Below are 14,622 nucleotides of genomic sequence, written 5' to 3'. Positions count from 1 at the left end.
CTGTATGTCAGTGATCACTTATACAACCGTAACGGACTCTTCAACGTAACAAGTGTCTGCATAACTCTATAAGCTAAGTAAACATACTTATACTTCCCTGTTTAAGTCACGATATCTACTGATGTATGTCTATTCTAAGTATGCCCCTCGTCTATGCCTTGCTGCAAACTAACTCAGGATAAACATCCCTATACACAGTTAGTATAAACAAACTCTTTGGAGAATGCCGCGATCAACTTACGTTCTCCTCTGAAGAGGGCTGTCATTTCGAATCTTCTCCAAATACTCAAGATCAATGTCCACAAACCCAATATCCCCAACAGCACCCTCCTCCGGCGTGCCCTCATATTTTCCACCCTCCTCTTTCACGCCTTTGAGCTTTAAGACAACCTTTCCCCAAGGATCAATGATTATGCTCTGTCCCCAACTCGATCTCTTCTCGTTGTGTTTTCCAACCTGACCCGACGCAATGACGTAGCTCTGTGTCTCGATGGCTCTGGCCTTGAGAAGAGTCTCCCAGTGCACCGGTCCTGTCTGGCAGGTGAAGGCACTCGGGTATGTCAGTACCTGCGCTGGGCGGTTCTTCCACGCGCTGTGAGGACCGGGTTGGGCAAGTGCCAGAGGTGCCTCTGGGAACCGCAGGTCGAAGCAGATGAGGCTTCCGATGCGGCCTATGGGAGTGTCGAAAGGTGCTGTGAGAGTTTTACCAGGCTGGACCGTGTCACTCTCCTTCATCTTGCCAAAGTCGAATGCATGAAGCTTGTCGTAAGTTGCCGTATCGTCGATTTGGCCATCTGCGTTGATATAGATCGTTCGGTTCAGAATCCTCTTTGACTGCTCCTGTCCAATATCTGTCTCATCACGGTGGTGGATACCTACATGGACAGCAACGCGATGCTCTCGAGCTGCCTCCCGAAGACCGCTCACAAAAGACGACGTCGATTGAGGCTCTGCAAGCTCCAATGACTCTTTACCGTTCGAGGCGATGTAGTCAGCCGCCTCTGGGAGAAACAAGACCTAAGGAGAACGTATAAGTATACCGTGCGAGAAACAACTAAAACCTCTTAAAGAGAAGTACCGCCGTTTTGGGAGGTTTGTAAGACAAGATGCCTGAAGACTGAACCACACTGGAGTCTCCAAAACCTCTTAACGAGCAGAGTCCTCAAGTGTCGTTGTCTCACGGTTGATTCAGCCGACTGACTCCCTTAAATCCAGATCATGTGTCTCTTTTTTCTGAATTTCGACGAGTCTCTTTTTGGACATCTCGATCAAGGGATGTAGAGATTCCTCTATCCGGGGCCAGACACTTGCAGGCGACCAGTCATAAACTTAACAGGACTCAGTCAGTCAGTCACTCACCTTTGCTTGTCCCCGGGCTGCACTCGCCACCAGTTTGACACATTGTTCCAGATTACCCTTGATCGACTTCGTTGAGCAGATCTGACCGATTGCCTAGGGCCGCAAACGAATTAGTCTGGATGCTTGATAGTGCATATATCATACCAGCTTGGAGCAAGGGAGGGAGAGCTACGATGCACCCCCCTCCATGATCGTAAAGAGAGAGGAAAGGGAACCAACCGCAATTGCCATATTGGTGAGTGCTGTATCGCCAAGACTATGGATCCTCTTGAACGGTTTTGAGCGTTGAGATCTGGATGCCAGGTTGGTTGATGATTCTCCCTTGACGTTACTGAAAGTGGAAGTTGGTTACTTATAGTAGTTGAAGGGGGTGAGTGTATGTGTTGTCTTGACGGTGTAATTTAGGCTAGGTCTCTGGTTTTTTTCGTCTCTGTTTCCTTTGTGTCAAGTGGGTAGATCCGGACCCTTCCGAATTTTCAATTAAATCAAAGTTGCGTGCTCAACAAGCAATTGACTGAATAGTCCAGGTATTTAACTGTTGATAAGGGAGGGGGAAAACGACGATGCAAGCTGTAGTCCCACTTTTCCTCTAAGTGGAATCATTTGTCATTGACTCTGTCAAGCAACCGCAAACAAGGAAGGCTAAAGAGAAGAGGCACTTTCTATCCGTACTTTCTTCTCCCTTGACTCAAGAAAAGAAATGTCCCCGTCACCAATTTTCACAAACATCAATGATCATCGCAGGGTAAAAACTCTAAAGTCGAGTTGAATTGAAGCTAACTTCATGTCCAAATGTCCAAAGTCCAAAGAGCTTTGATTCTTCTCGTCTCTGATTTCTCCCTGGACTTTTCTCTCCTCTCCTCTCTGCTATTTCCCTTTCATCCCCTTCGCTGACCAGTAACCGCCTCTCTAGTGAGTTCAGGCTTCAGCCAGTTGACTAGGTAGGTAAGAAGTGATGACCTCGTGTCAGACATAAAATCTCTCGAGAAATACATGCCGCTTGCCCTTTCATTTGGTACGCATCGTACCTACCAGTGTTGAATTCCCTTCTGCCCCAAGAGGCCCCCTCTTAACCCTTCATGCTATCAGTTCATCGTCTTATTTCCTGCTGTGTAGTGCATGCCCAAATACTGCCTTTCCCCTAAGTCATGCCTTTAGTTGGAAGGAAAAAAAAGAAACATAAAACGCCGTGCTAAGTAATATCACAAGAGATGTACGCCGCGCAGGGTATCTTCCTCTAGCTCTCTCTCCTGGCCCTGGCTAAGCGTCACCAATTCGTTCTCCCCTGTTTCTGTCTTCTTTCTCTCCACGTCTTCCATTACGTCGCCGTATTTTCGTAGTTGTAGCAATCATTACTTGGGGTTCGACGCGTCCAGGTACAGGTACGCTCTTTGGAGTGCCTTGGCTTCTCGTCCATCTCTCTCTAGTACTGCAGCCCAATCGCGCAGTTGAATGTTGCGCCCCTTTTCTTTATCTTCTCTCCATGTGCCGAGTCGGTTGCGTCCTTCAGTGGTCATGGCCATGTTTGCTGGCGCCGGCGCCGCTCCGGCTCCTCCAGGTCCTTTTCCAAGCCCTGGAGCGCTCCTGGTTGGCGTGCTCGCTCCACTGCCTCCGCGTCCGACGTTCATCCAATCGTACGTCTTGCCTGTTTTCTTCTTGCCAAACAGACCACCCTTGCCTCCAAAACCAGCAAAGATACTACTGGTTGTGTTCTGACTCTGATGATTGTCGATCTCAGCAGCTTTCAACTGCTGGTTCTTCTTGATCTCCTTCTTAGTCATGCTCTTGGGGGCTTCCGGAGCCGCGGTGCCGGGAGTGCCGGGAGCCACGCTGCCCGCACGCGAAGTTGTGCTCCCAGAGTCCGGTATTCCGTCTTTGCGCTTTTGTCGTTTACGAAGTCGCGCTTCCTCCCAGTCACGCTCCTGTCTTGCAAGGTCTCGCATCGTGGTTGTCATGTAAGATGATACTTTAGGTAACTTAACGGGAGGTGCACCGCTTGTTAACCCGGCTGTGTCGCTAGAGCCTGTAAAGTGTGAGTATAAACTGAAGATATATCCCTGGCTCTACTTACGTTTTAACGGATTTGTGCTGTCCCCATCCGCACTTTCCACAGTAGCCTCAACACCATTGACTGAGTCAGTTGGCTTCTCGATGGGCTCTAGAGGCTCGACATTCATAGGGGCAGCTGCTGGTGACCACTCTTCAGGTATATCCCCATGAGACGTCTTTTGTCGGTTCGTTGCCACCAAATGCGCGTCTTCGACTAATTCCCGAAGTCTCTGTTTCGTAGCAATCGACATTAATGCTAGCTGATCAACCAGATAAGCATCGTGCGGAATGTATGAGCCTGTCGTGTGAACCATGGTAGAATCTGGACCTGGAGTCACCTTGACAGTCACCTTTGGCGCAGCAAACTGTTCCGGAAGTCTCATCTTCCCCATCGTCTGACTGTTGTTCTTCAGGTCTAGGTTCAGCCCCAAATGGTGTTCTCGCGCTATCTTGTCCGCACGTCGATGCAGCATGGCGACCAGCAAAAACGGTTCACTGATTTCCTGTGTTCGCTGAAGTGCAAGTCGCATCGATGACTCGGACCAAGCCCTCTCTGCTTGCTGTGCAGCAAACTGTTCCTGCTGTTGGTCTTGAACGGGTTGGGCAGGTTGATTTGCTGGACCTGCACCGTAAAATGTTGACTTGGGCCCAGGTGGCTGGTGAGCAAATCCTGTCCGTGCTTCATCGAAACCGGTCGCGTAAAGATCGTTCATGTATTGCTCCTCAGCTCGAAGATCGATGCCCGTACCAGCAAGCGAATCTGTCACATCGTATTCATAGTCCTTTGTCGGTCGCTCAGCTGGTCTCTGTGGGGGGCCCATAACACTTGGACCAGGAGTTGGAACCGCCAATTGACCGGGACCTGGAAGTGGCACAGGCGTCATCGTTACATTCGTGTATTGAGGCACAGGTGTCTGCGGTTGTTGGGGCTGTTGAATCGGAGGTGTTGAATTCGGTCGCACGTCTGGAAGATTAAGGCCAGGCGTCGTATGCCCATTGGTGTAAGGTGTAGAATACGCCTGTGGTAGAGCAGGACTTTGCGCAAAGGCAGGAGATCCTGTCGCAGCAGGTGGCGTTGCTGTGGCGCCTGGGCTCGCAGCATATGGGGATGTAGCATAGGGAGATTCGGGTTGAGAGGAAGGGCCTTCCGTTCGAACTCGTTTCTGAGGCGGGAGGGCAAAGGTCGGCTGCGACGCGGCGGGCGACGGAGAATGCTGCGGCGGAGAGAAGGCGCGAGGCGGCACCTGAACCTGCGTCTGGGTCTGAGGCTGTGCCTGTGGTTGTGGTTGAGCCATGATGAAATGCCCTGTTCGTGACTGTCTTGTCGATCGAAAAGTGTGCCAAGGTCGAGAAGGAAGATAGGTGTTGGTGAATGAGTGTGTTAGCTCAGCAGGCGAATGAGCCTGTCAAATCGATCGCGACACCTCCCATCCGACGCGCTCAATCTCGACGGGGCTCTCGGGGAAGCTATAAAAACGATCAATAGACGATGAATTAGTGACTGGAAGGCGTTGGAATTGCGCTTTCAGATGGAGGCGTTGTATAGCGTCGTTGGGCGAATATGATAATTGGCTGGGGGTGCTGTGAAGGAAGGAGCTTCACCTGTAAAACGGATGTCGCGTAGTTTTAACGTCACGTGCGCAGAGCCTCTCTTTCGAAATATGGGGGAAGGACGGAGCTATATGTGCAGACGACAAAAAGTTGCCTGCAATAATGGTAAGGCCCACTTGAGCAAACGCTGCTGAGCCCCACAAATATGCACCTTCCCTAATAGCATACGTTTATTTTTTATTGACACCTGCAGCTATCTCCCTAAAAAGAAAAGACCGGTTTTTATCCGTTCATTGTTCAAACGCGTCTGCGTTTATGCCCATATTGTCCGCCTATTCATTCATCCATACGTTCATTCACTCTTATTGCTACAGCTGTTGATCATTGTCGCAATCAGTGAACCACAGCGTTGTTGCTATCGGTGGCTCGGTGCCGTTCTACTGATTGTCTATATAGAAGTTTCTTGCGCCGAGTGTGAAGCGAGCCACAGCTCGGCACCTCCTCGAAATGGCATCCAAACGAAAAGCTGCCGCTATGAACGCGGCCGCGGCCGAAGAACCAGTAGATCCGTCAGATGAGCTCATGTTTCTTTGCCTAGGAGGAGGAAACGAAGTCGGAAGGTCATGCCACATTATTCAATACAAAGGAAAGACGGTCATGGTAAGCGATCGACAAGCCAGTCTATCACCAGCCAGTCTAATACCCATTGCTAGCTTGATGCCGGTCAACATCCTGCATATGATGGACTCGCCGCATTGCCTTTCTACGACGACTTTGATTTGAGCACTGTCGACGTGCTCCTCATCAGCCAGTAAGCGATCCCTTCTTCCCACCCCCGCGACGATATACATAGGCTGGACAGGGCGAGGGACGAAGTTTTGTTGTTTCGTGATGTGATGGAACGGACAGTCCAGTACAGGACACCACTGCCCTGTACTGTCACGGCCAATATTGCGCTTGTGTGATGTCGATATCCATGATTATGCTTGTATGCCATATCAATACAATACAGTCTTTGCCCATTTTCCTTACGCCCTTGCTATTCGTCCTTGTGATGCCGCCCTGTCCTGAAATCGCCAGTCGCCAACCTCATAGCTAGCCAACCGCCATCTTGAGAACTATAGCTAATCGGACACAGTTTCCATATTGACCATGCGGCATCATTACCATACGTCCTCGCCAAGACCAACTTCAGGGGGCGCGTCTTCATGACACATCCTACCAAAGCTATCTACAAATGGCTTATCCAGGACAGTGTCCGAGTTGGCAACACCTCGTCCAACCCAACCACACAGCCTGTTTACACTGAGCAAGACCATTTAAATACCTTTCCTCAGATCGAGGCCATCGACTATCACACCACGCACACCATCTCCTCCATCAGAATTACCCCTTATCCAGCCGGCCATGTCCTCGGTGCCGCCATGTTTCTCATCGAGATTGCTGGTCTCAACATCTTCTTCACAGGTGACTACTCGCGTGAACAAGATCGACATCTTGTCTCGGCAGAAGTTCCCAAGGGTGTCAAAATTGACGTTCTCATCACGGAGTCCACGTATGGTATTGCATCTCATGTTCCTCGTCTGGAAAGAGAGCAGGCCCTCATGAAGTCGATTACAAGTATTCTCAACAGAGGCGGTCGAGTGCTCATGCCAGTATTTGCTTTGGGACGAGCCCAAGAGCTGCTTTTGATTCTGGACGAGTACTGGGGGAAGCATGCCGATTTCCAGAAGTACCCTATTTATTATGCAAGTAATCTTGCGAGGAAATGTATGCTCATCTACCAGACATATGTCGGTGCCATGAACGACAACATCAAGCGTCTCTTCCGTGAGCGCATGGCTGAGGCTGAGGCATCCGGTGATGGTGCGGGCAAGGGAGGACCGTGGGATTTTAAGTACATCCGCTCGCTCAAAAACTTGGACAGGTTCGACGATGTAGGCGGCTGCGTCATGCTTGCCAGCCCTGGTATGCTTCAGAACGGTGTCAGTCGTGAACTACTAGAAAGATGGGCGCCCAGCGAGAAGAACGGCGTTATTATTACTGGTTACAGTGTCGAAGGCACAATGGCCAAGCAGATCATGCAGGAGCCCGACCAAATCCAGGCTGTCATGTCTCGTAGTATGGCTGGTGCCCGGCGTATGCCCGGTGGCGATGGTGAGAAGGTTCTTATTCCTCGACGATGCAGTGTCCAGGAGTACTCATTCGCTGCTCACGTTGATGGCGTCGAAAACCGCGAGTTTATCGAGGAGGTTCAAGCGCCAGTTGTTGTACGTCTACTGTTATCCTGGCTTCGCAATATCAAACTAACTTGATTACAGATTCTTGTCCATGGAGAGCAGCACAATATGATGCGTCTGAAGTCCAAACTTCTGTCACTCAATGCCAATAAAACCGCGAAAGTCAAGGTTTACTCTCCTCGCAACTGTGAGGAACTACGCATCCCCTTCAAAGCCGACAAAATAGCCAAGGTTGTAGGAAAGCTCGCCTGTATTCAGCCTCCTCAGAGCATTCACCCCGACCAGACTGCTACGCCTCCTCTTGTCACCGGCGTGCTTGTGCAGAATGATTTCAAACTGTCTCTCATGGCACCTGAGGACCTCCGTGAGTACGCAGGTCTCAACACTACTACCATCACGTGTAAACAGCGCCTCACCCTCAGTGCTGCGGGTGTTGATCTTGTCAAGTGGGCTCTTGAGGGCACCTTTGGCAATATTGAAGAGCTTCCTGAAATGCGTCGTGCAAAGAATGGCCAGAACGGACATGCCGACAAGATGATTACGGATGGCGACGACGAATCGAAGCAAGAGGATGCAGATGAAGAGGTTGCCAGCCTTGTTGCAGCTTACCTGGTCATGGGTTGTGTTTCAGTTCGATATCGAACGAATGGTGAAGTTGAGCTTGAATGGGAGGGCAACATGCTCAACGATGGCATCGCCGACTCCGTAATGGCGGTTCTCTTCTCTGTTGAGAGCTCTCCTGCCGCCGTCAAGCGCTCATCCGCGAAGCACTCACACTCACACGACCTTCCAGAAGTGAACCCTCACCATTCCGCCACTCCTGAGGAACGTCTCGAGCGTCTCCTGTGGTTCCTTGAAGCCCAGTTCGGCCAAGACAATGTCGCTCCTGTCACTACCCCTAAGCTACCTCCTCTGGAAGATGTTGATGATAAGAACAAGAACGAAGGTGAAGACGAAGACGCGATGAAGACAGATGAGGATGGCGAGGACGCGCAACTCCAGGAGAGACAGCAAAAGGAAATCGAGCGATTGCATAAGATTGGCATTCCGGTTCCTGGAGTATCAATCAAAGTTGATAAGATGTCTGCCACAGTATGGCTGGAGGATCTCGAGGTCGAGTCTAGCCATAAGGTATTTGCTGACCGAGTGAGAGCTGTTGTGGAGAGGGCTATCGAGGTGACAGCACCTCTCTGGGGTTAAAGCGCAATTCTACTACTGCGATGGTTGGCTACATCATGTATTACAAAATCTAATTGAGTTCCATGTTTACGAAGGGGCGGAAACCAAAACGGTTATTAGATAACGTCTTTTAAATCAAGAATAAGCATGGCAAGAAACCAGTCTTTCTAATGTGCACTATGCTACTTAATGATACAGTAATGATATCAAAGTCTACTGCTATAACAGACACCGCGATATAAACGACCCTCCCAATTAACCTAATTAACCTAATTAACCCAAGTAGTCCTTGAGCTCTTCCGACTCTTCCAGCAAAGTGTTGAACGAGAAAGGCGCAAAAGGCCAACCCGCAAACTCGGCAAACTTGGAGAACGACTCGACCCAAGCAAGACGAAGGGAGTGCAACATGGCACTGGTACCCTCCATACAGACGAGAATAGCAATGGCTGGGAAAGGTCAGCAGGAGTGTCAAATGTCTCTAGAATTGAATACAACTTACTCAAAAAGAACCACATAGTGAAGCAGACAACGATCATAATGACGCCCATAACGCCTGGCGTCTTCAGAGCAGGACCAAGGGTCATGGACCAGAGCACAATGCTGAGCTGCTGATGAGCAAGGGACAGGGCCCAGAGACGGAGGTAAGAAGCAGTGTGGGAAACACAGTTAAGACAGAACTCTGAACATTTGTTAGTATAGGGAGATCAATTAATCATGAATAACTTACCAATGGTGTGGATAACCTGGTGGATCATAACTTCACTGAACTCAAACTCCTCGTGTTCCTCATCAATGTTTTGAGAGATCATAGCAACTCCCTCGCCATCCTCATCGAAGCTGTTGCCATGGCCGTTGGGCTCATCTTCGTCACCGTCCAAAGCACTAACCCGGGAAGTTTCACCTATACTACGGTAACCCTTGGCGCGTGCGCGGTTGTTCTCCCATCGAAGGTAGAAAGGCTTGAGGCAAAGGAGAATGGGGACCTGAATGAACGCCAGAAGCAAGAGAACAACTTGGACAAAACCTTGTCCAGAGTAGAGCTCTTGGCCCTCAGGGATGGTTCCCGGTTGCAGGAACATGTAGATGAGCATGTTCAATAGACCAGGAGGATTGAGCTTGAGACCGTTCCAATCAACGGACCACTTGTAAATAATGCAGAGAACAAGGTAACCGAAGATAGACTGGAAGAAAATCATACCAGGGATGAAGTTACCCCAGATGTCGATGGGCTTCTTGAAGTGGCGAGCGTTGATGTAAGCGAAGCAGAGAGAGTAAGTCATGTGAGCCCAACCCAGAATAATACTCATCTTCATCTTCAAACTGTTGCTGAATAGAAGGTCGTTCTCACTACCGTGCCAAGCATAATCAAGACCGAAGGGGTATCGGTATCCCTCTTCGTTCAGAGTGGCAATGATAGAAGTGGTGTTGCTATAATTATCAGGCTTCTTCCACTCCCACGCGCTAGGGAAGAGCGTCATGGACATGGAGAAGACATCGTTGTAGACAAGACCAGTAAAGACAGAAAAGACAGCCATGACGAGCGCAATGTAACGACCGTAGAAGATCATGGCAAAGAGCTCAAAGCTGACCTTCTTGAGTGACTTTTCCCAGTAAATCATAGCGAGGGCGGCTGAAAGCATGATGATGGCGTGGCCAAAATCACCAAACATGACAGCGAACAAGAAAGGGAAGGTAACAAAGACGGGCATGGCCGGGTTGACTTCCTGGTAAGTGGCGGTACCGTAAGCGTTGACGATGGTCTGGAAACCCTCAGTGAACTTGTTAGTCTTCAGGTAAGTTGGCGGTGTCTTGTTGCTTTGGATCTTGTTGATAATGGAAGGGACGGAGAGACCAGCTCTGTTAGTAACCTCCTGGAGTGTCGTCCTGATCAAGGGAAGATCGTTGGTGGGAACCCAAGCCTCGGCGATGAGAGTTCGTCGAGCGCTGTCATAGGAGAAGTTGTTAAGTGCATTATACACAGCCTTCTCCTTGGCGACAAGAACCATCCAGGCCGAGAGCGACTGAGAGATCTGGTTGAGCTCTGCCTGAAGAGTGGCCTGGGTGTTCTGGAGAACGTTTTGGACATCCTCCAGACGGTTGTTGACCTCGTGAATCTGGTCACGTCGGAGGTCGCTGTTCTCATCAACGTTGTAAACGTCGGCGCCCATGGACTCGGAGATCTTGCGGATCTTGTTGAGAATCTCCTTGCCGTGAGCGAAGATGACGAAGACGTTCTTGTTGATGGCCTCGTTGTTGGTAGGATCAATCAAGGGCTCGGGAATCTCAGACTGGTTCATGTAGAGGTTACCACGTAGAGTTCGCCAGAGGATGCGCTCAAAAGAAGCAACTCTGTCTCTAGCAATGACTCCAGCAACAAAGCCGATGTTCATGCCGGAGAAGGAGCGATCAGCGTCGGCGCCACTCTGGTTGTTCTCGATGTCGGACAGCAGGGGAGCATCGTCGTTGTCAGTAGATGCGCGAATCTCCTCAACATTGCCGTGAGCGCGGTCAAAGAAACTGCCGGCCTCACGAAGAACCCATCGCCACTCGGTCAGGTCGCCCTCGCGCTTCTTCAAAGTCTCGTAACTCTCGTTAAGGGCGGAAACACGCTGCTCCAATTTCTGACTGCGCTCGGCAAGCTCGTCGATTTCGGAAGTCGATGGGGATGCAAGCCTTTCGACGTCGAGGTCCAACTTCCGGAGCGGGATACCGATCTTGTCCATCTGCGCGTAAAAGTATCCTGCGATGTGTTAGACTCGTTTGTTTTGGTGGATCCCGATGGATGACGTACGCAGCTGTCGCTCAACATTATCGAGACGTCGAATCTCCTGAGTGAAGGTACGTTGGAAGGCGCTAACATTCTCGTTGAGCTGTATGGAAGAATTGATGGATTAGTCGATGTTGATGATGCAAAAAGGTTGATGGATGGTTTCGCCTACATCGCGGAACTGGCAGAGGCCAAGCTCTCCGAGCGCAGTAACAACTTCGCGACCGATTTCATTGGAAACATAGAGTTGGACCATACTCATGTCCGCAGAGCGGAACGGAGTGTCGGGTTTGGGAGCCATGATGCTGTCCGTTTAGCACCAAAGCTGTATAATCGTTGATTTGAGCTTATTCAAGGAGCAAGGCACGCTTCGGCGCGGTTACGTCGCAGGAGGCCGTCTTTGCCACGGGGCCTGGTTGATCCGAGTTTGAGACTCACGTGACTCTTCGATCTAGCCACCAAAGTCTAAACGCCACAATCAAGCTTCATGCCACACTTAATGCATGGATGGATGGAAGCGACATTCAATGAGGTAAATATTCTATCTAAATAGTTTATCTGATACCGATAGCAACCCCTTGCTTCGATAGACAAGCATGGAAGTTTCCGCCTAGTGGAAAGCATAGTCTATCGGAGAGTTAGACTGTACACGCTTAGTTCTGATAGGTTGCCCAACTACAGTATCTTACAACCAAGGCATAAGTGAAGCATGCGACTTTACCCTCGGAACATTGAGTCATGGCAGCTACAAATAATCTGCGATTCACATTCAGTCATATCTCAAAGGTATTCATGAAAGTCATTATTGATTATCTACACGTTTTTTCTCCTTCGCCATATGCATGCCTGAGAACGCTTTTTCCACCAAAATGACTTTACTTTTAACGCTAATTTTCAACCGCTATGCGCCGGGATATCAATCGGATCAAGATGCAACCCAAATCTAACCGTAAAAAAGCCAACCCAAAAACACCCGAAAATGATGTGAGAGTAGAGAAATTCACCGAAGTGATGTATGCAAGCTCGGAGACCGGCACTTTACAGCCTTCGGCCGAACATGAAAGTGCCGTACATGCCTCCGACGTCGGCCTTTGCGACTGGGATCTTCCTCATGCCCCAGCTCTCAGCGCCCAGCTTCCACCACCGGGCGCCGCTATCGAGGTCGGTTTCCATGCGGACTAGCCAGTATCGGCTGCCAAACTCCTTAGGAGTCCACCCAGCACGCTCAAGGTTCTTCTTCGCCTTGGCTGCTCGTTCGTACGCACGCTCCTCGAGTTCGATAACCTGCAGAGGTGCAGAAGCGGGGGTGAGAAGAGCGCTAGCGCTGCCAATGATGGTGTCCAAGTCGGAGATATCAATGTATCGGAGGCTGTGGGGAATCCACTCCTGGGCCTGATACAGGAGCTGGTGAATATCGCGGAGATCGAGACCTCGGCCGATAGCAAGCTCCTCAAGATGCTGGACCAGAGGGGTGAGCAGAGGAAGCTGGGAAGGATCCATTCTGCTTCCCTTGAGACTCAGCGATCGGATAGTGTGAGGCAGACGAGGAAGAATAGCATCAACGTCGGCCTTGCCAAGCAGGAGGTGGCTGCTGGCATTAGTAGCAAGGCTCAGAACAGTAATGGTCTGAGTGATAGCAGGATGAGTGGTGATGAACTTGACAACTACCTCAGAAGTGAGCTCACGGCACTTGGCCAAGTTCAGGTGAGTGAGTCTTGCCGTCTCAGGCAAGCTCTGTAGAGCCTTGTCAGTCACTCTGGTTCCAGCGAGATCGAGGTGAGTGGCTCTCTCGAGACGAGGCAAGATAGCCTCAAAAACAGAGCCTGGGAGGTTCAGGCACTTATGGAACGAAACACGAGTAAGTGTCAGAGAGTCGGGCCACTGCGCCTCAAGAAGGCTGTTGAAAGAGTTCTTAAAGAAAGGAGAGGAGCATCCGGCGAAGTCGACGGCTTGGAGCCGGGGCATATCGAAAAAGAGCTTCTTGATCACCTCGGGTCCGAGATCCTCGTCGATGTACTCCTGGGCCAAGAACTCCTGCAGGTATGGGGTTAGCTCGAGACATTTGGAAAGGGTCTCGGAGGTCAAGTTTCGAGTCTGAGCCCGCTCGCTCGCAGTCGAGAAAATGGTGGAGGGGTTGAAGTGGCTAAAGTCCAGTCGCCGCACGATCGAGGCGAGAGCAGGGTACTCGGTAATGGTTGCAAGGAACTTTCGGAAGATTCGTGAGTGAGGGATCGTAATGTGACGGTAAAGGGTGTTGAGCGTCGCAGCATGAATAGATCGCGAAGTCAGCAAAAGAGCCATGAGGTCGGCATTTCGCGGTGTTAGGCCATTTGGAGGGATCTCGATGACGAGAAGGTCAATAATGGAACCTGTGATCGACATGTCAGTGCACTGATATATGATACATATAATTGGGACCGGGGTCGTTTTGACAGGGTTTCTGATTGACAGCCTTTGTCGCATTTGCACGTACCTAAAACTTCGCTGGGGAGTCGCTCGAGAGGAGAGGTTCCGAACTCGTAGCCGCTGAGAGATGGCTTCTTTGTGACAGCGGGAGGTGCTGGAGAGCTCCATGTCATGGACAACTTGTGAAGGTCCTCGCAGCTGCGGCTGGCGGATTTGCCCTTGATGGGGATCTGCTTCCATCCGCGAAAGTTATCTGCGGGAAACCAGAACCCATGAAGCCGACTGTGAGGCTGCGTCAGAGGAGCCTGAAAAGTAGGCGATGCAAGCTCAGCCGAGGGTGAGGGTGATTCATCGAATACCTCTTCCGTCCCTTGAGTGTAGGAGGAAATCTTGGAACGTGTGAAAGTCTGAGCTAGACCATCGTCGTTCTCCCGGACGGAGGAGAAGGACGAGCGGGCGGTCTTGTCGCTGTTGCTGTTTGGAGATTCGGGGCGAGACATCTTTGCCTTGAGCAGAGCAGAAAGGTCAAAGTAGCCTGGTGCTGAAGGTGCTGAAGGTGCTGAAGGTGCGGAAGGCGGAGGCACCGCGGGGTGCGTGGGAGTAAGAGAGAGAGCCATTCAATTCTATTAAACAAGGATATGGAATGGCCGACCCTGAAACAGGACGGAACGGTAAGAGTAAAGTTTAGGCGGGTATGGAGAACTCAGCTTACCAACCTAACGGTTGGCAAGAATTCAAGTTCGTATAAAAAAAGGAATAAAAGGTATTCACGGAAAAAGCAGTGGCGTTGTATTGGCCACTGACCGGATCCGGGAGGTTTTGTAGGTAGGTTTGTTTGTATTGTCACTTAGGCCGATAGAGGGCGGCGAGAAGCGATGACGACAGTGAGTAGACTTTGCGAAGCCGGAGTGAAACCTGGAGATGTTTATGTTAATATGAAAGAGCCTGAGATGTAATATCTTAGGTTCTAGGTCTTGTTCCTTTTTCTCTTTTGTTTTCTTTATCGAAAAAAGGTCTGGATTCTAATAAAGAAGAAACGAGGGCAGAGGTCGGTGCATCAGGGCTCGGGGG

General features: G+C 50.4%; 5 protein-coding genes across 5 annotated transcripts; 1 reads left to right on the top strand and 4 right to left on the bottom strand.

The window, feature by feature from the left end:
• Positions 1–14: 14 nt before the first annotated feature.
• FGSG_00821 (uncharacterized protein) lies at positions 15–1,402 on the bottom strand (the record flags this gene model as incomplete). The annotated part of the gene is made up of 5 exons (XM_011318233.1): positions 15–66; positions 174–188; positions 242–1,017; positions 1,182–1,204; positions 1,360–1,402. The coding sequence occupies 5 exons, from the start codon at positions 1,400–1,402 to the stop codon at positions 15–17; spliced, it is 909 nt and encodes a 302-aa protein (XP_011316535.1).
• Positions 1,403–2,711: 1,309 nt separating this feature from the next.
• Positions 2,712–4,703, bottom strand: FGSG_00820 (uncharacterized protein; the record flags this gene model as incomplete). Its single annotated transcript, XM_011318232.1, has 2 exons — positions 2,712–3,382; positions 3,431–4,703. 2 exons carry the CDS (start codon positions 4,701–4,703, stop codon positions 2,712–2,714), a joined length of 1,944 nt encoding a protein of 647 aa, XP_011316534.1.
• Positions 4,704–5,466: 763 nt separating this feature from the next.
• On the top strand, positions 5,467–8,399 carry FGSG_00819 (endoribonuclease YSH1; the record flags this gene model as incomplete). The annotated part of the gene is made up of 4 exons (XM_011318231.1): positions 5,467–5,619; positions 5,673–5,770; positions 6,098–7,229; positions 7,281–8,399. The coding sequence occupies 4 exons, from the start codon at positions 5,467–5,469 to the stop codon at positions 8,397–8,399; spliced, it is 2,502 nt and encodes an 833-aa protein (XP_011316533.1).
• Positions 8,400–8,651: 252 nt separating this feature from the next.
• Positions 8,652–11,446, bottom strand: FGSG_00818 (vacuolar ATP synthase 98 kDa subunit; the record flags this gene model as incomplete). The annotated part of the gene is made up of 5 exons (XM_011318230.1): positions 8,652–8,824; positions 8,878–9,057; positions 9,106–11,118; positions 11,170–11,248; positions 11,318–11,446. 5 exons carry the CDS (start codon positions 11,444–11,446, stop codon positions 8,652–8,654), a joined length of 2,574 nt encoding a protein of 857 aa, XP_011316532.1.
• A 476-nt stretch (positions 11,447–11,922) lies between these two features.
• FGSG_00817 (uncharacterized protein) lies at positions 11,923–14,273 on the bottom strand. Its single transcript, XM_011318229.1, has 2 exons — positions 13,619–14,273; positions 11,923–13,514 (listed from the first exon to the last, which is right to left on the bottom strand). Exons 1-2 carry the CDS (start codon positions 14,166–14,168, stop codon positions 12,184–12,186), a joined length of 1,881 nt encoding a protein of 626 aa, XP_011316531.1. The 5' UTR covers positions 14,169–14,273; the 3' UTR covers positions 11,923–12,183.
• Positions 14,274–14,622: the final 349 nt, after the last annotated feature.

Source organism: Fusarium graminearum, chromosome 1 (genome assembly GCF_000240135.3).
Source record: "Fusarium graminearum PH-1 chromosome 1, whole genome shotgun sequence".
NCBI lineage: Eukaryota > Fungi > Ascomycota > Sordariomycetes > Hypocreales > Nectriaceae > Fusarium > Fusarium graminearum.
Note: the sequence above shows the minus strand (reverse complement) of the source record. Positions and strands in the feature narration are given on the sequence as shown.